Source organism: Oncorhynchus kisutch, linkage group LG13, assembly GCF_002021735.2.
Source record: "Oncorhynchus kisutch isolate 150728-3 linkage group LG13, Okis_V2, whole genome shotgun sequence".
NCBI lineage: Eukaryota > Metazoa > Chordata > Actinopteri > Salmoniformes > Salmonidae > Oncorhynchus > Oncorhynchus kisutch.
In genome coordinates, this window is record NC_034186.2 from 625,066 (window position 1) to 645,100 (window position 20,035).

Here is a 20,035-nt window from a genome sequence, read left to right on the forward strand (position 1 = left end):
ACTAGAAGCACAAGCATTTCGCTACACTAGCATTAACATCTGCTAACCATGTGTATGTGACAAATAAAATTTGATTTGATTTAGTGGAGCGTCCCCTGAACCGGTATGCCGCCTGTCTGGCCGGTCTGCCGCCTGTCTGGCCGGTCTGCCGCCTGTCGGGCCGGTATCCCTCTCACACCCTGTCCATGGGTGATTGTGTGTCCCCACAGTCCTTTGTAATACCGATCTGACGGTCTGTTTTGATTGCAGTGAGTTTTTATTGTTCCATGGCAATAAATCTCCATCAGCAGTTGAGAGAAAGGGAAGAGAAGCATGTGACTGTATTATCAAGACTGCAACGAAGCTAATTAGAATGTATTTAACCTACAGCCTGAGGGGTTTAATCATTATTTAACCTACAGCCTGAGGGGTTTAATCATTATTTAACCTACAGCCTGAGGGGTTTAATCATTATTTAACCTACAGCCTGAGGGGTTTAATCATTATTTAACCTACAGCCTGAGGGGTTTAATCATTATTTAACCTACAGCCTGAGGGGTTTAATCATTATTTAACCTACACCCTGAGGGGTTTAATCATTATTTAACCTACAGCCTGAGGGGTTTAATCATTATTTAACCTACAGCCTGAGGGGTTTAATCATTATTTAACCTACAGCCTGAGGGGTTTAATCATTTATACTAGGCTATTATGTTATACCTGGACCTGTCCTGTACTTTACACTGTCTATATAAAAGTATGTGGACTCGCCTTGAAATTAGTCTATTTCAGCGCAACCCATTGCATCGAACACACAGCCATGCAATCTCCATAGACAAACATTGACAATAGAATGACCTTACTGAAGAGCTTAGTGACTTTCAATGTGGCACCGTCATAGGATGCCACCTTTCCAACAAGTCAGTTCGTCAAATTTCTGCCCTGCTAGAGCTGCCCAGGTCAACTGTAAGTGGTGTTCCAGTGAAGGGAAGTCTTAAAATGACATTCTAGACTAGGGTTGCACATTTTGGGGAATATTCAGACGTGGAAACTTTCTATGGGAATTAACAGGAATATATAGGAATTCATATTGATACTGTTTATATGTAGATGGTTTTTGCATTGGATATATTTACCAGGATGAGGGGGGAGGGAGGCCTATGAGGGCTGCAGTAGATATCTCAGATAGGGGGGAGTGAGGCCTATGAGGGCTGCAGTAGATATCTCAGATAGGGGAGGGAGGCCTATGAGGGCTGCAGTAGATATCTCAGATAGGGGGGAGTGAGGCCTATGAGGGCTGCAGTAGATATCTCAGATAGGGGGGAGTGAGGCCTATGAGGGCTGCAGTAGATATCTCAGAGAGGGGAGGGAGGCCTATGAGGGCTGCAGTAGATATCTCAGATAGGGGAGGGAGGCCTATGAGGGCTGCAGTAGATATCTCAGAGAGGGGAGTGAGGCCTATGAGGGCTGCAGTAGATATCTCAGATAGGGGAGGGAGGCCTATGAGGGCTGCAGTAGATATCTCAGATAGGGGAGGGAGGCCTATGAGGGCTGCAGTAGATATCTCAGATAGGGGAGGGAGGCCTATGAGGGCTGCAGTAGATATCTCAGATAGGGGAGGGAGGCCTATGAGGGCTGCAGTAGATATCTCAGATAGGGGAGGGAGGCCTAAGACGGTTTTATAAATAAGCATCAACCAGTGGGTCTTGCGACAGGTATAACAGAGATGACCAGTTTACAGAGGAGTATAGAGTGCACTGATGTGTCCTATAGGAGCATTGGTGGCAAATCTGATGTTGGATGGACAAGGAGGCATGGCTGAGTCAAATAGGAGTCCTGACTTATATCTGTGTGTTGTTGCAGCATCATATATCTAACTCCTATATCTGTGTTGTTGCAGCAGCATGGCGTCCACGGTGACCCTGGAGGATGCTCTGTCCAATGTGGACCTTCTGGAGGAGCTGCCTCTCCCAGACCAGCAGCCCTGCATCGAGCCCCTGCCCTGCTCCCTCATGTACCAGGTAAGAACTGTTCTCAGATCTCCTGTCAAGCTCAGCAGGTAAACACCTGAATGTAGATTTAATTTGATTAAAACATCCTCTCTCTCTCCAAAGCCCAACTTCAACACCAACTTTGAGGACCGTAATGCCTTTGTGACGGGGATCGCCAGATATATCGAGCAGGCCACCGTCCACTCTAGCATGGTAAGTACCAGGTTCCAGACACATCGAGCAGGCCACCGTCCACTCTAGCATGGTAAGTACCAGGTTCCAGACACATCGAGCAGGCCATCGTCCACTCTAGCATGGTAAGTACCAGGTTCCAGACACATCGAGCAGGCCACCGTCCACTCTAGCATGGTAAGTACCAGGTTCCAGACACATCGAGCAGGCCACCGTCCACTCTAGCATGGTAAGTACCAGGTTCCAGACACATCGAGCAGGCCACCGTCCACTCTAGCATGGTAAGTACCAGGTTCCAGACACATCGAGCAGGCCACCGTCCACTCTAGCATGGTAAGTACCAGGTTCCAGACACATCGAGCAGGCCACCGTCCACTCTAGCATGGTAAGTACCAGGTTCCAGACACATCGAGCAGGCCACCGTCCACTCTAGCATGGTAAGTACCAGGTTCCAGACACATCGAGCAGGCCTCCGTCCACTCTAGCATGGTAAAGACCTGTTTCCAGACACATCGAGCAGGCCACCGTCCACTCTAGCATGGTAAGTACCAGGTTCCAGACACATCGAGCAAGCCACCGTCCACTCTAGCATGGTAAGTACCAGGTTCCAGACACATCGAGCAGGCCACCGTCCACTCTAGCATGGTAAGTACCAGGTTCCAGACACATCGAGCAGGCCTCCGTCCACTCTAGCATGGTAAGTACCAGGTTCCAGACACATCGAGCAGGCCACCGTCCACTCTAGCATGGTAAGTACCAGGTTCCAGACACATCGAGCAGGCCACCGTCCACTCTAGCATGGTAAGTACCAGGTTCCAGACACATCGAGCAGGCCACCGTCCACTCTAGCATGGTAAGTACCAGGTTCCAGACACATCGAGCAGGCCACCGTCCACTCTAGCATGGTAAGTACCAGGTTCCAGACACATCGAGCAGGCCACCGTCCACTCTAGCATGGTAAGTACCAGGTTCCAGACACATCGAGCAGGCCACCGTCCACTCTAGCATGGTAAGTACCAGGTTCCAGACACATCGAGCAGGCCACCGTCCACTCTAGCATGGTAAGTACCAGGTTCCAGACACATCGAGCAGGCCTCCGTCCACTCTAGCATGGTAAGTACCAGGTTCCAGACACATCGAGCAGGCCACCGTCCACTCTAGCATGGTAAGTACCAGGTTCCAGACACATCGAGCAGGCCACCGTCCACTCTAGCATGGTAAGTACCAGGTTCCAGACACATCGAGCAGGCCACCGTCCACTCTAGCATGGTAAGTACCAGGTTCCAGACACATCGAGCAGGCCACCGTCCACTCTAGCATGGTAAGTACCAGGTTCCAGACACATCGAGCAGGCCACCGTCCACTCTAGCATGGTAAGTACCAGGTTCCAGACACATTGAGCAGGCCTCCGTCCACTCTAGCATGGTAAGTACCAGGTACCAGACACATCGAGCAGGCCACCGTCCACTCTAGCATGGTAAGTACCAGGTTCCAGACACATCGAGCAGGCCTCCGTCCACTCTAGCATGGTAAGGACCTGTTTCCAGACACATCGAGCAGGCCACCGTCCACTCTAGCATGGTAAGTACCAGGTTCCAGACACATCGAGCAGGCCACCGTCCACTCTAGCATGGTAAGTACCAGGTTCCAGACACATCGAGCAGGCCACCGTCCACTGTGAATAGAGGTGAATGTGGTGACTTAGCCACTACCCCAGCCTGTGTCAGGGTTGTTCCTTACCATGTGAACATAGCCACTACCCCAGCCTGTGTCAGGGTTGTTCCCTACCATGTGGACATAGCCACTACCCCAGCCTGTGTCAGGGTTGTTCCCTACCATGTGAACATAGCCACTACCCCAGCCTGTGTCAGGGTTGTTCCCTACCATGTGGACATAGCCACTACCCCAGACTGTGTCAGGGTTGTTCCCTACCATGTGGACATAGCCACTACCCCAGCCTGTGTCAGGGTTGTTCCCTACCATGTGGACATAGCCACTACCCCAGACTGTGTCAGGGTTGTTCCCTACCATGTGGACATAGCCACTACCCCAGCCTGTGTCAGGGTTGTTCCCTACCATGTGGACATAGCCACTACCCCAGCCTGTGTCAGGGTTGTTCCCTACCATGTGGACATAGCCACTACCCCAGCCTGTGTCAGGGTTGTTCCCTACCATGTGGACATAGCCACTACCCCAGCCTGTGTCAGGGTTGTTCCCTACCATGTGGACATAGCCACTACCCCAGACTGTGTCAGGGTTGTTCCCTACCATGTGGACATAGCCACTACCCCAGCCTGTGTCAGGGTTGTTCCCTACCATGTGGACATAGCCACTACCCCAGCCTGTGTCAGGGTTGTTCCCTACCATGTGAACATAGCCACTACCCCAGCCTGTGTCAGGGTTGTTCCCTACCATGTGGACATAGCCACTACCCCAGACTGTGTCAGGGTTGTTCCCTACCATGTGGACATAGCCACTACCCCAGACTGTGTCAGGGTTGTTCCCTACCATGTATATATGGCGCAGCATTCACAGAGAGCCAGGGATATGGTGCAGCATTCACAGAGAGCCAGGGATATGGTGCAGCATTCACAGAGCCAGGGATATGGTGCAGCATTCACAGAGCCAGGGATATGGTGCAGCATTCACAGAGAGCCAGGGATATGGTGCAGCATTCACAGAGGGCCAGGGATATGGTGCAGCATTCACAGAGCCAGGGATATGGTGCAGCATTCACAGAGAGCCAGGGATATGGTGCAGCATTAACAGAGAGCCAGGGATATGGTCAGCATTCACAGAGAGCCAGGGATATGGTGCAGCATTCACAGAGAGCCAGGGATATGGCGCAGCATTCGCAGAGAGCCAGGGATATGGCGCAGCATTCACAGAGAGCCAGGGATATGGTGCAGCATTCACAGAGAGCCAGGGATATGGTGCAGCATTCACAGAGAGCCAGGGATATGGTGCAGCATTCACAGAGAGCCAGGGATATGGTGCAGCAAAAATAGGATTTATTTTCCTTTAAATCTAAAAAAGTATTCTCAGATCTACTAAAAGCCCAGACTATTTGAAATGAAAAGGCATGATATGGTCAAGACTTTACAGCTCCTGCGTCTAGCTAGGACTCCTCCCACAGAAGGCCCAACTTCCTCCATTTACCTGCACACTTGCCACAGTGCAACAAAAAATAATTTATATTCCTTTTATCGAACAAATCCTATCAACTTAAAGCAACCTTAAAGAAGAAAGGGTCTAAACCATCTGACCCAGATGTTTTTGGGGGTTCAGTTTAAGGGGCCCCTTTAGCACCTTGGAGTAAGGGACGCCCTGCAGGGAGAAACTTTGTAGCAGGGCTAGGGAGGAGCATCGGGGCTAGACTCATTAGAAGGCGTGGGAGATGAGGAAATGTTGGATGGGCAAGGAGGCATGGCTGAGTCAAATAGGAATCCTGACTTAATGAAGTGGTGATTAAAGAGCTCAGCCATGTGCTTCTTGTCAGTAACAACCACATCAACCAGGATCCCCATTAGTTCCTGCCAAGGCAGCAGCTACTCTTCCTGGGGTTTATTATGGATCCCCATTAGTTCCTGCCAAGGCAGCAGCTACTCTTCCTGGGGTTTATTATGGATCCCCATTAGTTCCTGCCAAGGCAGCAGCTACTCTTCCTGGGGTTTATTATGGATCCCCATTAGTTCCTGCCAAGGCAGCAGCTACTCTTCCTGGGGTTTATTATGGATCCCCATTAGTTCCTGCCAAGGCAGCAGCTACTCTTCCTGGGGTTCAGATTACAACCTCTCCCTTTATTCAGATTACAACCTCTCCCTTTATTCAGGTTACAACCTCTCCCTTTATTCAGGTTACAACCTCTCCCTTTATTCAGGTTACAACCTCTCCCTTTATTCAGGTTACAACCTCTCCCTTTATTCAGGTTACAACCTCTCCCTTTATTCAGGTTACAACCTCTCCCTTTATTCAGGTTACAACCTCTCCCTTTGTTCAGGTTACAACCTCTCCCTTTGTTCAGGTTACAACCTCTCCCTTTGTTCAGGTTACAACCTCTCCCTGTGTTCAGGTTACAACCTCTCCCTTTGTTCAGGTTACAACCTCTCCCTTTGTTCAGGTTACAACCTCTCTCTTTGTTCAGGTTACAACCTCTCCCTGTGTTCAGGTTACAACCTCTCCCTGTGTTCAGGTTACAACCTCTCCCTGTGTTCAGGTTACAACCTCTCCCTGTGTTCAGGTTACAACCTCTCCCTTTGTTCAGGTTACAACCTCTCCCTTTGTTCAGGTTACAACCTCTCCCTGTGTTCAGGTTACAACCTCTCCCTGTGTTCAGGTTACAACCTCTCCCTTTGTTCAGGTTACAACCTCTCCCTTTATTCAGGTTACAACCTCTCCCTTTGTTCAGGTTACAACCTCTCCCTTTGTTCAGGTTACAACCTCTCCCTTTGTTCAGGTTACAACCTCTCCCTTTGTTCAGGTTACAACCTCTCCCTTTGTTCAGGTTACAACCTCTCCCTTTGTTCAGGTTACAACCTCTGTTATTTGAATAGGACATAATATCCCAAGTATCGCTATTTTTAAAACAAGTCCTAGAAAGTTGGTTGCAATTTCAATTTAATCCAGCAGAAAAGACAGAACAAATCATCATATATATATATATATAAACAAGGTCATCTTCGTAAATGACATCATAAATAGGACTGGTTGCAGCATTACTGTAAAAGTGGAAGGGGGAGGAAGTAAGGAACCTGTCGGCCCTGCATTAAAGACCAAAATTGGTAAAATGAAAATTGTGATAAATAAAAAAGTATACCAGTTTAATTTTAAGGACCCAAAATTTGACAGCTGTGCCATATAGATGGCAAAATAGTTTAAAGAGATTTTTGACGTACCGATTCCATGGCACATGGTTTATGAACTGATACGCAAAAACAACACCAGATTCAAAACTTCACATTTTTATATTTAAATTATTATACAGAATTCTTGCAACCAATAGAAGGTTATTTATATGGGGGATACAACCTTCCCAGCTCTGCCTATTTTGCTGCGATGAGGCAGAATAATGATATAATTTATTTTGGTAATGTCCATATGTAGCTTGTTTTTGGTCACAGGTCCAGGAATGGCTGAAGAATTGCAATATTTACCTGGAGCTAACCCTGCCGATAGCAATACCGGGTGATCAGTCATAGTCAATCGATCAATAATAATACCGGGTGATCAGTTATAGTCAATCGATCAATAATAAAATAATACTTTATTTGGATTGAGGATAGAAAGGTCTGAACATCACAGCATCTTTGAACAATATATGACAAATAGAATCCAATATGGAGATAGATGGGAGGGGCTGAATGGAGCTGAGGGGACTGGATGGTGTAAAGAGATAGATGGGAGGGGTTGAATGGAGCTGAAGGGTGGGACTGGATGGTGTAAAGAGATAGATGGGAGGGGCTGAATGGAGCTGAAGGGTGGGACTGGATGGTGTAAAGAGATAGATGGGAGGGGCTGAATGGAGCTGAAGGGTGGGACTGGATGGTGTAAAGAGATAGATGGGAGGGGTTGAATGGAGCTGAGGGGACTGGATGGTGTAAAGAGATAGATGGGAGGGGTTGAATGGAGCTGAGGGGACTGGATGGTGTAAAGAGATAGATGGGAGGGGCTGAATGGAGCTGAAGGGTGGGACTGGATGGTGTAAAGAGATAGATGGGAGGGGCTGAATGGAGCTGAAGGGTGGGACTGGATGGTGTAAAGAGATAGATGGGAGGGGCTGAATGGAGCTGAGGGGACTGGATGGTGTAAAGAGATAGATGGGAGGGGTTGAATGGAGCTGAAGGGTGGGACTGGATGGTGTAAAGAGATAGATGGGAGGGGTTGAATGGAGCTGAAGGGTGGGACTGGATGGTGTAAAGAGATAGATGGGAGGGGTTGAATGGAGCTGAAGGGTGGGACTGGATGGTGTAAAGAGATAGATGGGAGGGGTTGAATGGAGCTGAAGGGTGGGACTGGATGGTGTAAAGAGATAGATGGGAGGGGTTGAATGGAGCTGAAGGGTGGGACTGGATGGTGTAAAGAGATAGATGGGAGGGGCTGAATGGAGCTGAAGGGTGGGACAGGATGGTGTAAAGAGATAGATGGGAGGGGTTGAATGGAGCTAAAGGGTGGGACTGGATGGTGTAAAGAGATAGATGGGAGGGGCTGAATGGAGCTGAAGGGTGGGACTGGATGGTGTAAAGAGATAGATGGGAGGGGTTGAATGGAGCTGAAGGGTGGGACTGGATGGTGTAAAGAGATAGATGGGAGGGGTTGAATGGAGCTAAAGGGTGGGACTGGATGGTGTAAAGAGATAGATGGGAGGGGCTGAATGGAGCTGAAGGGTGGGACTGGATGGTGTAAAGAGATAGATGGGAGGGGCTGAATGGAGCTGAAGGGTGGGACTGGATGGTGTAAAGAGATAGATGGGAGGGGTTGAATGGAGCTGAGGGGACTGGATGGTGTAAAGAGATAGATGGGAGGGGTTGAATGGAGCTGAAGGGTGGGACTGGATGGTGTAAAGAGATAGATGGGAGGGGCTGAATGGAGCTGAAGGGTGGGACTGGATGGTGTAAAGAGATAGATGGGAGGGGTTGAATGGAGCTGAGGGGACTGGATGGTGTAAAGAGATAGATGGGAGGGGTTGAATGGAGCTGAAGGGTGGGACTGGATGGTGTAAAGAGATAGATGGGAGGGGTTGAATGGAGCTGAAGGGTGGGACTGGATGGTGTAAAGAGATAGATGGGAGGGGTTGAATGGAGCTGAAGGGTGGGACTGGATGGTGTAAAGAGATAGATGGGAGGGGTTGAATGGAGCTGAAGGGTGGGACTGGATGGTGTAAAGAGATAGATGGGAGGGGTTGAATGGAGCTGAAGGGTGGGACTGGATGGAGTAAAGAGATAGATGGGAGGGGCTGAATGGAGCTGAAGGGTGGGACTGGATGGTGTAAAGAGATAGATGGGAGGGGTTGAATGGAGCTAAAGGGTGGGACTGGATGGTGTAAAGAGATAGATGGGAGGGGCTGAATGGAGCTGAAGGGTGGGACTGGATGGTGTAAAGAGATAGATGGGAGGGGCTGGATGGTGTAAAGAGATAGATGGGAGGGGCTGGATGGTGTAAAGAGATAGATGGGAGGGGCTGGATGGTGTAAAGAGATAGATGGGAGGGGCTGGATGGTGTAAAGAGAGATGGGAGGGGCTGGATGGTGTAAAGAGATAGATGGGAGGGGCTGGATGGTGTAAAGAGATAGATGGGAGGGGCTGAATGGAGCTGAAGGGTGGGACTGGATGGTGTTAAGAGATAGATGGGAGGGGTTGAATGGAGCTGAAGGGTGGGACTGGATGGTGTTGAGAGATAGATGGGAGGGGCTGAATGGAGCTGAAGGGTGGGACTGGATGGTGTTAAGAGATAGATGGGAGGGGCTGAATGGAGCTGAAGGGTGGGACTGGATGGTGTTGAGAGATAGATGGGAGGGGCTGAATGGAGCTGAAGGGTGGGACTGGATGGTGTAAAGAGATAGATGGGAGGGGCTGAATGGAGCTGAAGGGTGGGACTGGATGGTGTAAAGAGATAGATGGGAGGGGCTGAATGGAGCTGAAGGGTGGGACTGGATGGTGTAAAGAGATAGATGGGAGGGGTTGAATGGAGCTGAAGGGTGGGACTGGATGGTGTAAAGAGATAGATGGGAGGGGTTGAATGGAGCTGAAGGGTGGGACTGGATGGTGTAAAGAGATAGATGGGAGGGGCTGAATGGAGCTGAAGGGACTGGATGGTGTAAAGAGATAGATGGGAGGGGCTGAATGGAGCTGAAGGGACTGGATGGTGTAAAGAGATAGATGGGAGGGGCTGAATGGAGCTGAAGGGTGGGACTGGATGGTGTAAAGAGATAGATGGGAGGGGTTGAATGGAGCTGAAGGGTGGGACTGGATGGTGTAAAGAGATAGATGGGAGGGGTTGAATGGAGCTGAAGGGTGGGACTGGATGGTGTAAAGAGATAGATGGGAGGGGTTGAATGGAGCTGAAGGGTGGGACTGGATGGTGTAAAGAGATAGATGGGAGGGGTTGAATGGAGCTGAAGGGTGGGACTGGATGGTGTAAAGAGATAGATGGGAGGGGTTGAATGGAGCTGAAGGGTGGGACTGGATGGTGTAAAGAGATAGATGGGAGGGGCTGAATGGAGCTGAAGGGACTGGATGGTGTAAAGAGATAGATGGGAGGGGCTGAATGGAGCTGAAGGGACTGGATGGTGTAAAGAGATAGATGGGAGGGGCTGAATGGAGCTGAAGGGACTGGATGGTGTAAAGAGATAGATGGGAGGGGCTGAATGGAGCTGAAGGGACTGGATGGTGTAAAGAGATAGATGGGAGGGGCTGAATGGAGCTGAAGGGTGGGACTGGATGGTGTAAAGAGATAGATGGGAGGGGTTGAATGGAGCTGAAGGGTGGGACTGGATGGTGTAAAGAGATAGATGGGAGGGGTTGAATGGAGCTGAAGGGTGGGACTGGATGGTGTAAAGAGATAGATGGGAGGGGCTGAATGGAGCTGAAGGGTGGGACTGGATGGTGTAAAGAGATAGATGGGAGGGGCTGAATGGAGCTGAAGGGACTGGATGGTGTAAAGAGATAGATGGGAGGGGCTGAATGGAGCTGAAGGGTGGGACTGGATGGTGTAAAGAGATAGATGGGAGGGGCTGAATGGAGCTGAAGGGTGGGACTGGATGGTGTAAAGAGATAGATGGGAGGGGTTGAATGGAGCTGAAGGGTGGGACTGGATGGTGTAAAGAGATAGATGGGAGGGGTTGAATGGAGCTGAAGGGTGGGACTGGATGGTGTAAAGAGATAGATGGGAGGGGTTGAATGGAGCTGAAGGGTGGGACTGGATGGTGTAAAGAGATAGATGGGAGGGGTTGAATGGAGCTGAAGGGTGGGACTGGATGGTGTAAAGAGATAGATGGGAGGGGTTGAATGGAGCTGAAGGGTGGGACTGGATGGTGTAAAGAGATAGATGGGAGGGGTTGAATGGAGCTGAAGGGTGGGACTGGATGGTGTAAAGAGATAGATGGGAGGGGTTGAATGGAGCTGAAGGGTGGGACTGGATGGTGTAAAGAGATAGATGGGAGGGGTTGAATGGAGCTGAAGGGTGGGACTGGATGGTGTTGAGAGATAGATGGGAGGGGTTGAATGGAGCTGAAGGGTGGGACTGGATGGTGTTGAGAGATAGATGGGAGGGGTTGAATGGAGCTGAAGGGTGGGACTGGATGGTGTAGAGAGATAGATGGGAGGGGTTGAATGGAGCTGAAGGGTGGGACTGGATGGTGTAAAGAGATAGATGGGAGGGGTTGAATGGAGCTGAAGGGTGGGACTGGATGGTGTAAAGAGATAGATGGGAGGGGTTGAATGGAGCTGAAGGGTGGGACTGGATGGTGTAAAGAGATAGATGGGAGGGGTTGAATGGAGCTGAAGGGTGGGACTGGATGGTGTAAAGAGATAGATGGGAGGGGTTGAATGGAGCTGAAGGGTGGGACTGGATGGTGTAAAGAGATAGATGGGAGGGGCTGAATGGAGCTGAAGGGTGGGACTGGATGGTGTAAAGAGATAGATGGGAGGGGTTGAATGGAGCTGAAGGGTGGGACTGGATGGTGTTGAGAGATAGATGGGAGGGGTTGAATGGAGCTGAAGGGTGGGACTGGATGGTGTAAAGAGATAGATGGGAGGGGCTGAATGGAGCTGAAGGGTGGGACTGGATGGTGTAAAGAGATAGATGGGAGGGGTTGAATGGAGCTGAAGGGTGGGACTGGATGGTGTTGAGAGATAGATGGGAGGGGTTGAATGGAGCTGAAGGGTGGGACTGGATGGTGTAAAGAGATAGATGGGAGGGGCTGAATGGAGCTGAAGGGTGGGACTGGATGGTGTAAAGAGATAGATGGGAGGGGTTGAATGGAGCTGAAGGGTGGGACTGGATGGTGTAAAGAGATAGATGGGAGGGGCTGAATGGAGCTGAAGGGTGGGACTGGATGGTGTAAAGAGATAGATGGGAGGGGTTGAATGGAGCTGAAGGGTGGGACTGGATGGTGTTGAGAGATAGATGGGAGGGGTTGAATGGAGCTGAAGGGTGGGACTGGATGGTGTAAAGAGATAGATGGGAGGGGCTGAATGGAGCTGAAGGGTGGGACTGGATGGTGTAAAGAGATAGATGGGAGGGGTTGAATGGAGCTGAAGGGTGGGACTGGATGGTGTAAAGAGATAGATGGGAGGGGTTGAATGGAGCTGAAGGGACTGGATGGTGTTAAGAGATAGATGGGAGGGGTTGAATGGAGCTGAAGGGTGGGACTGGATGGTGTAAAGAGATAGATGGGAGGGGTTGAATGGAGCTGAAGGGTGGGACTGGATGATGTAAAGAGATAGATGGGAGGGGTTGAATGGAGCTGAAGGTTGGGACTGGATGGTGTAAAGAGATAGATGGGAGGGGTTGAATGGAGCTGAAGGGTGGGACTGGATGGTGTAAAGAGATAGATGGGAGGGGTTGAATGGAGCTGAAGGGTGGGACTGGATGGTGTAAAGAGATAGATGGGAGGGGTTGAATGGAGCTGAAGGGTGGGAATAATAACAAGATGACTAATGTTAAACATACCGTGCCGTACAACATAGGTTCAGAACGTTTTGGAAACAGCACAGTTAACAATATAAGGCAAATAGAAATCAAACTGGATGGACATCAGTAATAGATGGGAGAGGTTGAGGGTAGAGGAAGGACAGTACTAAAAACTAACAAAATATAACTATTGTAGATAGACTGTATCCATAAAATGTGTATAGTATGTATAAGCTGAAAATAATAGGGGAGGGGTGGTGGGTTTTTTCCACATTATAAGATTGAGTTGAGGTTTACAGTTTAGTGAATCAAATCAAATCAAATCAAATTTATTTATATAGCCCTTCGTACATCAGCTGATATCTCAAAGTGCTGTACAGAAACCCAGCCTAAAACCCCAAACAGCAAGCAATGCAGGTGTAGAAGCACGGTGGCTAGGAAAAACTCCCTAGAAAGGCCAATACCTAGGAAGAAACCTAGAGAGGAACCAGGCTATGTGGGGTGGCCAGTCCTCTTCTGGCTGTGCCGGGTGGAGATTATAACAGAACATGGTCAAGATGTTCAAATGTTCATAAATGACCAGCATGGTCGAATAATAATAAGGCAGAACAGTTGAAACTGGAGCAGCAGCACGGCCAGGTGGACTGGGGACAGCAAGGAGTCATCATGTCAGGTAGTCCTGGGGCATGGTCCTAGGGCTCAGGTCCTCCGAGAGAGAGAAAGAAAGAGAGAAGGAGAGAATTAGAGAACGCACACTTTGATTCACACAGGACACCGAATAGGACAGGAGAAGTACTCCAGATATAACAATCTGACCCCAGCCCCCCGACACATAAAGCCATAACACAAGTTTAAAGCCATAACACAAGTTTTTCCAGCAGCAGATTATGACCGATAATGTCAAAAGCTGGGTTGAAGTCTAACAAAACAGCTCCACAATCTTTTTGTCATCAATTTCTGTCAGCCAATCATCATTCATTTGTGTAAGTGCTGTGCTTGTTGAATGTCCTTCCTTATAAGCATACTGAAAGTCTGTCAATTTGTTTACCATAAAATAGCATTGTATCTGGTGAAACACTACGGGTTGGTAACAGATTGATTGGTCTGCTATTTGAGCCAGTAAAGGGTGCTCTACTATTCTTAGGTGGTGGAATTACTTTTGCTCCCTTCAGGCCCGAGGACACACCCTTTTATAGTAGGTTTAGATTGAAGATGTGGCAATATCGTCCATTTATTATCCTCAGTAATTTTCCATCCAAGATGTCAGACCCCGGTGGCTTGTCATTGTTGATAGACGACAACAAAAAATGTAACTTCTTCCACACTCACTTTACAAATTCAAAATTATAATGCCAGTGAGGGGTAATTAGTGTTTTAGAGGGACCGCCAGGTCACCATGAAACAGCACTGTTAGTCAGCCAGTCAACCAACCAGTCAGCCAACCAGCCAGTCAACCAGCCAGTCAGCCAGCCAGTCAGCCAGTCAGCCAACCAGCCAGTCAGCCAGCCAGCCAGCCAGTCAGCCAACTAGCCAGTCAACCAGCCAGTCAGCCAGCCAACCAACCAGTCAGCCAGCCAGTCAACCAACCAGTCAGCCAGCCAGCCAGCCAGCCAGTCAGCCAACCACCGAGACCTCTGAGAGAGAGAGAGAGAGAGGCTAGTATCTGTATTGTACCTCTGAGAGAGAGTGAGGCTAGTATCTGTATTGTACCTCTGAGAGAGAGTGAGGCTAGTATCTGTATTGTACCTCTGAGAGAGAAGCTAGTATCTGTATTGTACCTCAGAGAGAGAGAGAGAGGCTAGTAGCTGTATTGTACCTCTGAGAGAGAGTGAGGCTAGTATCTGTATTGTACCTCTGAGAGAGAGAGAAGCTAGTATCTGTATTGTACCTCTGAGAGAGAGAGAGAGAGGCTAGTATCTGTATTGTACCTCTGAGAGAGAGAGAGGCTAGTATCTGTATTGTACCTCAGAGAGGCTAGTATCTGTATTGTACCTCAACAACCCCAGTGAGGCTAGTAGCTGTATTGTACCTCTGAGAGAGAGAGAGAGAGAGAGGCTAGTATCTGTATTGTACCTCAGGAACCTCAGAGAGGCTAGTATCTGTATTGTACCTCAGGAACCTCAGAGAGAGGCTGGTATCTGTATTGTACCTCAACAACCTCAGTGAGGCTAGTATCTGTATTGTGTTTGAGAGCCTTGTAACTGTCTTCCTTTAGAATGAGATGCTGGAGGAGGGCCAGGAGTATGCTGTGATGCTGTACACGTGGAGGAGCTGCTCTCGCGCTATCCCACAGGTAACCTCCATATAACTCACCTGACAAACCGTCTATACTGTGGGGTTCTAGTTGCAACCTGTTGTGCACTGGACCTCTATGTAAATATGTTACCGATCATCTCCCCTTCATCAGGTGAAGTGTAATGAGCAGCCCAACAGAGTGGAGATCTATGAGAAGACAGTGGAGGTGCTGGAGCCTGAGGTCACCAAGCTCATGAACTTTATGTACTTCCAGGTAACACCAACCAGCTGGAGGCACCCTCACCTCTCTCACACACCCTCACCTCTCTCACACACACACCCTCACCTCTCTCACTCACACACCCTCACCTCTCTCTCTCACACACCCTCACCTCTCTCTCTCACACACCCTCACCTCTCTCACACACACACCCTCACCTCTCTCACACACACACCCTCACCTCTCTCTCTCACACACCCTCACCTCTCTCTCTCACACACCCTCACCTCTCTCTCTCACACACCCTCACCTCTCTCTCTCTCACACACCCTCACCTCTCTCTCACACACCCTCACCCCTCTCTCTCACACACCCTCACCCCTCTCTCTCACACACCCTCACCCCTCTCTCTCACACACCCTCACCTCTCTCTCTCACACACCCTCACCTCTCTCTCTCACACACCCTCACCTCTCTCTCACACACCCTCACCCCTCTCTCTCACACCCTCACCCCTCTCTCTCACACACCCTCACCCCTCTCTCTCACACACCCTCACCTCTCTCTCTCACACACCCTCACCTCTCTCTTTCACACACCCTCACCTCTCTCTCTCACACACCCTCACCTCTCTCTCTCACACACCCTCACCTCTCTCTCTCACACACCCTCACCTCTCTAGATAATATTCTCATATGTTCTGTGAAATATTGTGTACACATTAATTAAAATAATTTGTTCAAATTAAATTAATATAAGGATGTGTTCTTGAAATGTAACTGTTAAACCTTCTATCCATGTCGACCCCCCCCCCCCCTCTTTCTCCTCATCAGCGATTGGCTATAGACCGGTTCTGTGGGGAGGTGCGTCGTCTCTGCCACGCTGAGAGGAGGAAGGACTTTGTCTCCGAGGCCTACCTCCTGACCTTGGGGAAGTTCATCAACATGTTCGCTGTGCTGGATGAACTCAAGAACATGAAGTGTAGCGTCAAGAACGACCACTCCGCATACAAACGGTACAGAAAGGTCCTACATGGGAACCTATTCCTTTATAGTGCACTGTTGTGGAACTGGGCCCATAGGTCTCTGGTCAACAGTGGTGGAGCTGGGCCCAAAGGTCTCTGGTCAACAGTGGTGGAACTGGGCCCAAAGGTCTCTGGTCAACAGTGGTGGAACTGGGCCCATGGGTCTCTGGTCAACAGTGGTGGAACTGGGCCCATGGGTCTCTGGTCAACAGTGGTGGAACTGGGCCCATGGGTCTCTGGTCAACAGTGGTGGAACTGGGCCCATGGGTCTCTGGTCAACAGTGGTGGAACTGGGCCCATGGGTCTCTGGTCAGCAGTGGTGGAACTGGGCCCATGGGTCTCTGGTCAACAGTGGTGGAACTGGGCCCATAGGTCTCTGGTCAACAGTGGTGGAACTGGGCCCATAGGTCTCTGGTCAATAGTGGTGGAACTGGGCCCAACGATCTCTGGTCAACAGTGGTGGAACTGGGCCCAACGATCTCTGGTCAACAGTGGTGGAACTGGGCCCAACGATCTCTGGTCAACAGTGGTGGAACTGGGCCCAACGATCTCTGGTCAACAGTGGTGGAACTGGGCCCATGGGTCTCAGGTCAACTGGTGGAACTGGGCCCATGGTCAACAGTGGTGGAACTGGGCCCATGGGTCTCTGGTCAACAGTGGTGGAACTGGGCCCAACGGTCTCTGGTCAACAGTGGTGGAACTGGGCCCATGGGTCTCTGGTCAACAGTGGTGGAACTGGGCCCATGGGTCTCTGGTCAACAGTGGTGGAACTGGGCCCATGGGTCTCTGGTCAACAGTGGTGGAACTGGGCCCATGGGTCTCTGGTCAACAGTGGTGGAACTGGGCCCATGGGTCTCTGGTCAACAGTGGTGGAACTGGGCCCATGGGTCTCTGGTCAACAGTGGTGGAACTGGGCCCATGGGTCTCTGGTCAACAGTGGTGGAACTGGGCCCATGGGTCTCTGGTCAACAGTGGTGGAACTGGGCCCATGGGTCTCTGGTCAACAGTGGTGGAACTGGGCCCATGGGTCTCTGGTCAACAGTGGTGGAACTGGGCCCATGGGTCTCTGGTCAGCAGTGGTGGAACTGGGCCCATGGGTCTCTGGTCAGCAGTGGTGGAACTGGGCCCATGGGTCTCTGGTCAACAGTGGTGGAACTGGGCCCATAGGTCTCTGGTCAACAGTGGTGGAACTGGGCCCATAGGTCTCTGGTCAACAGTGATGGAACTGGGCCCAACGATCTCTGGTCAACAGTGATGGAACTGGGCCCAACGATCTCTGGTCAACAGTGGTGGAACTGGGCCCAACGATATCTGGTCAACAGTGGTGGAACTGGGCCCAACGATCTCTGGTCAACAGTGGTGGAACTGGGCCCATGGGTCTCAGGTCAACAGTGGTGGAACTGGGCCCATGGGTCTCTGGTCAACAGTGGTGGAACTGGGCCCATGGGTCTCTGGTCAACAGTGGTGGAACTGGGCCCAACGATCTCTGGTCAACAGTGGTGGAACTGGGCCCAACGATCTCTGATCAACAGTGGTGGAACTGGGCCCAACGGTCTCTGGTCAACAGTGGTGGAACTGGGCCCAACGGTCTCTGGTCAACAGTGGTGGAACTGGGCCCATGGGTCTCTGGTCAACAGTGGTGGAACTGGGCCCATGGGTCTCTGGTCAACAGTGGTGGAACTGGGCCCATGGGTCTCTGGTCAACAGTGGTGGAACTGGGCCCATGGGTCTCTGGTCAACAGTGGTGGAACTGGGCCCATGGGTCTCTGGTCAACAGTGGTGGAACTGGGCCCATGGGTCTCTGGTCAACAGTGGTGGAACTGGGCCCATGGGTCTCTGGTCAACAGTGGTGGAACTGGGCCCATGGGTCTCTGGTCAACAGTGGTGGAACTGGGCCCATGGGTCTCTGGTCAACAGTGGTGGAACTGGGCCCATGGGTCTCTGGTCAGCAGTGGTGGAACTGGGCCCATGGGTCTCTGGTCAGCAGTGGTGGAACTGGGCCCATGGGTCTCTGGTCAGCAGTGGTGGAACTGGGCCCATGGGTCTCTGGTCAACAGTGGTGGAACTGGGCCCATAGGTCTCTGGTCAACAGTGGTGGAACTGGGCCCATAGGTCTCTGGTCAACAGTGATGGATCTGGGCCCAAAGATCTCTGGTCAACATTGGTGGAACTGGGCCCAACGATCTCTGGTCAACAGTGGTGGAACTGGGCCCAACGATCTCTGGTCAACAGTGGTGGAACTGGGCCCATGGGTCTCTGGTCAACAGTGGTGGAACTGGGCCCATGGGTCTCTAGTCAACAGTGGTGGAACTGGGCCCATGGGTCTCTGGTCAACAGTGGTGGAACTGGGCCCATGCGTCTCTGGTCAACAGTGGTGGAACTGGGCCCATGGGTCTCTGGTCAACAGTGGTGGAACTGGGCCCATGGGTCTCTGGTCAACAGTGGTGGAACAGTGGTGGGCCCATAGGTCTCTGGTCAACAGTGGTGGAACAGTGGTGGGCCCATAGGTCTATACTATACAGTGATATCCTATCATGAGCAGTGATATGAGCAGTGATATCCTATCATGAGCAGTGATATCCTACCATGAGCAGTGATATCCTATCATGAGCAGTGATATCCTACCATGAGCAGTGATATCCTACCAGGAGCAGTGATATCCTACCATGAGCAGTGATATCCTACCATGAGCAGTGATATCCTATCATGAGCAGTGATATCCTACCATGAGCAGTGATATCCTACCATGAGCAGTGATATCCTACCATGAGCAGTGATATCCTATCATGAGCAGTGATATCCTACCATGAGCAGTGATATCCTACCAGGAGCAGTGATATCCTACCAGGAGCAGTGATATCCTACCAGGAGCAGTGATATCCTACCAGGAGCAGTGATATCCTACCATGAGCAGTGATATCCTACCATGAGCAGTGATATCCTATCATTTTTTTACTTTAATTTTACCTTTATTTTACCAGGCAAGTCAGTTAAGAACAAATTCTTATTTTCAATGACGGCCTAGGAACATTGGGTTAACTGCCTGTTCAGGGGCAGAACGACAGATTTGTACCTTGTCAGCTCGGGGATTTGAACTTGCAACCTTCCGGTTACTAGCCCAACGCTCTAACCACTAGGCAACCCTGCCGCCCCATCATGAGCAGTGATATGAGCATCCTATCATGAGCAGTCAAACTACAGTCCCATGGGAGATGCAGTATTCTGGAACACATTTGCTATCATAGACACTAGATGGTATCATCACTCAGCGTCCCCTCCCTGCTATCATAGACACTAGATGGTATCAACACTCAGCGTCCCCTCCCTGCTATCATAGACACTAGATGGTATCAACACTCAGCGTCCCCTCCCTGCTATCATAGACACTAGATGGTATCAACACTCAGCGTCCCCTCCCTGCTATCATAGACACTAGATGGTATCATCACTCAGCGTCCCCTCCCTGCTATCATAGACACTAGATGGTATCATCACTCAGCATCCCCTCGCTGCCTTGATCTCTCACGTACTGTTCTTCCTCTGTCTCCCCCTCTTCCTCCTGCCTTCTATCTCCTTCCCTCTCTCTCCTCCCTCCATCTCCCCCCCCTTCCTCTCCTCTCCTCCCTGTAGAGCTGCCCAGTTCCTCAGGAAGATGTCAGAACCCTCGTCCATCCAGGAGTCTCAGAACCTCTCCATGTTTCTGGCCAACCACAACAAGATCACTCAGGTAACACACACACCTGGCCAACCACAACAAGATCCCTC

The 20,035-nt window shown here is 50.5% G+C and overlaps 1 protein-coding gene across 1 annotated transcript in view; it reads left to right on the forward strand.

Moving 5' to 3' along the window:
• LOC109903067 (cytoplasmic FMR1-interacting protein 1 homolog) overlaps positions 1-20,035 on the forward strand; it is a 77,621-nt gene that overhangs the window by 19,804 nt on the left and 37,782 nt on the right. The window contains 6 exon segments of the mRNA XM_031838135.1: positions 1,880-2,000; positions 2,094-2,183; positions 15,007-15,084; positions 15,199-15,300; positions 16,080-16,261; positions 19,901-19,997. Of these exon segments, the coding sequence (XP_031693995.1) occupies positions 1,884-2,000; positions 2,094-2,183; positions 15,007-15,084; positions 15,199-15,300; positions 16,080-16,261; positions 19,901-19,997 (666 nt within the window). The 5' untranslated portion in view covers positions 1,880-1,883.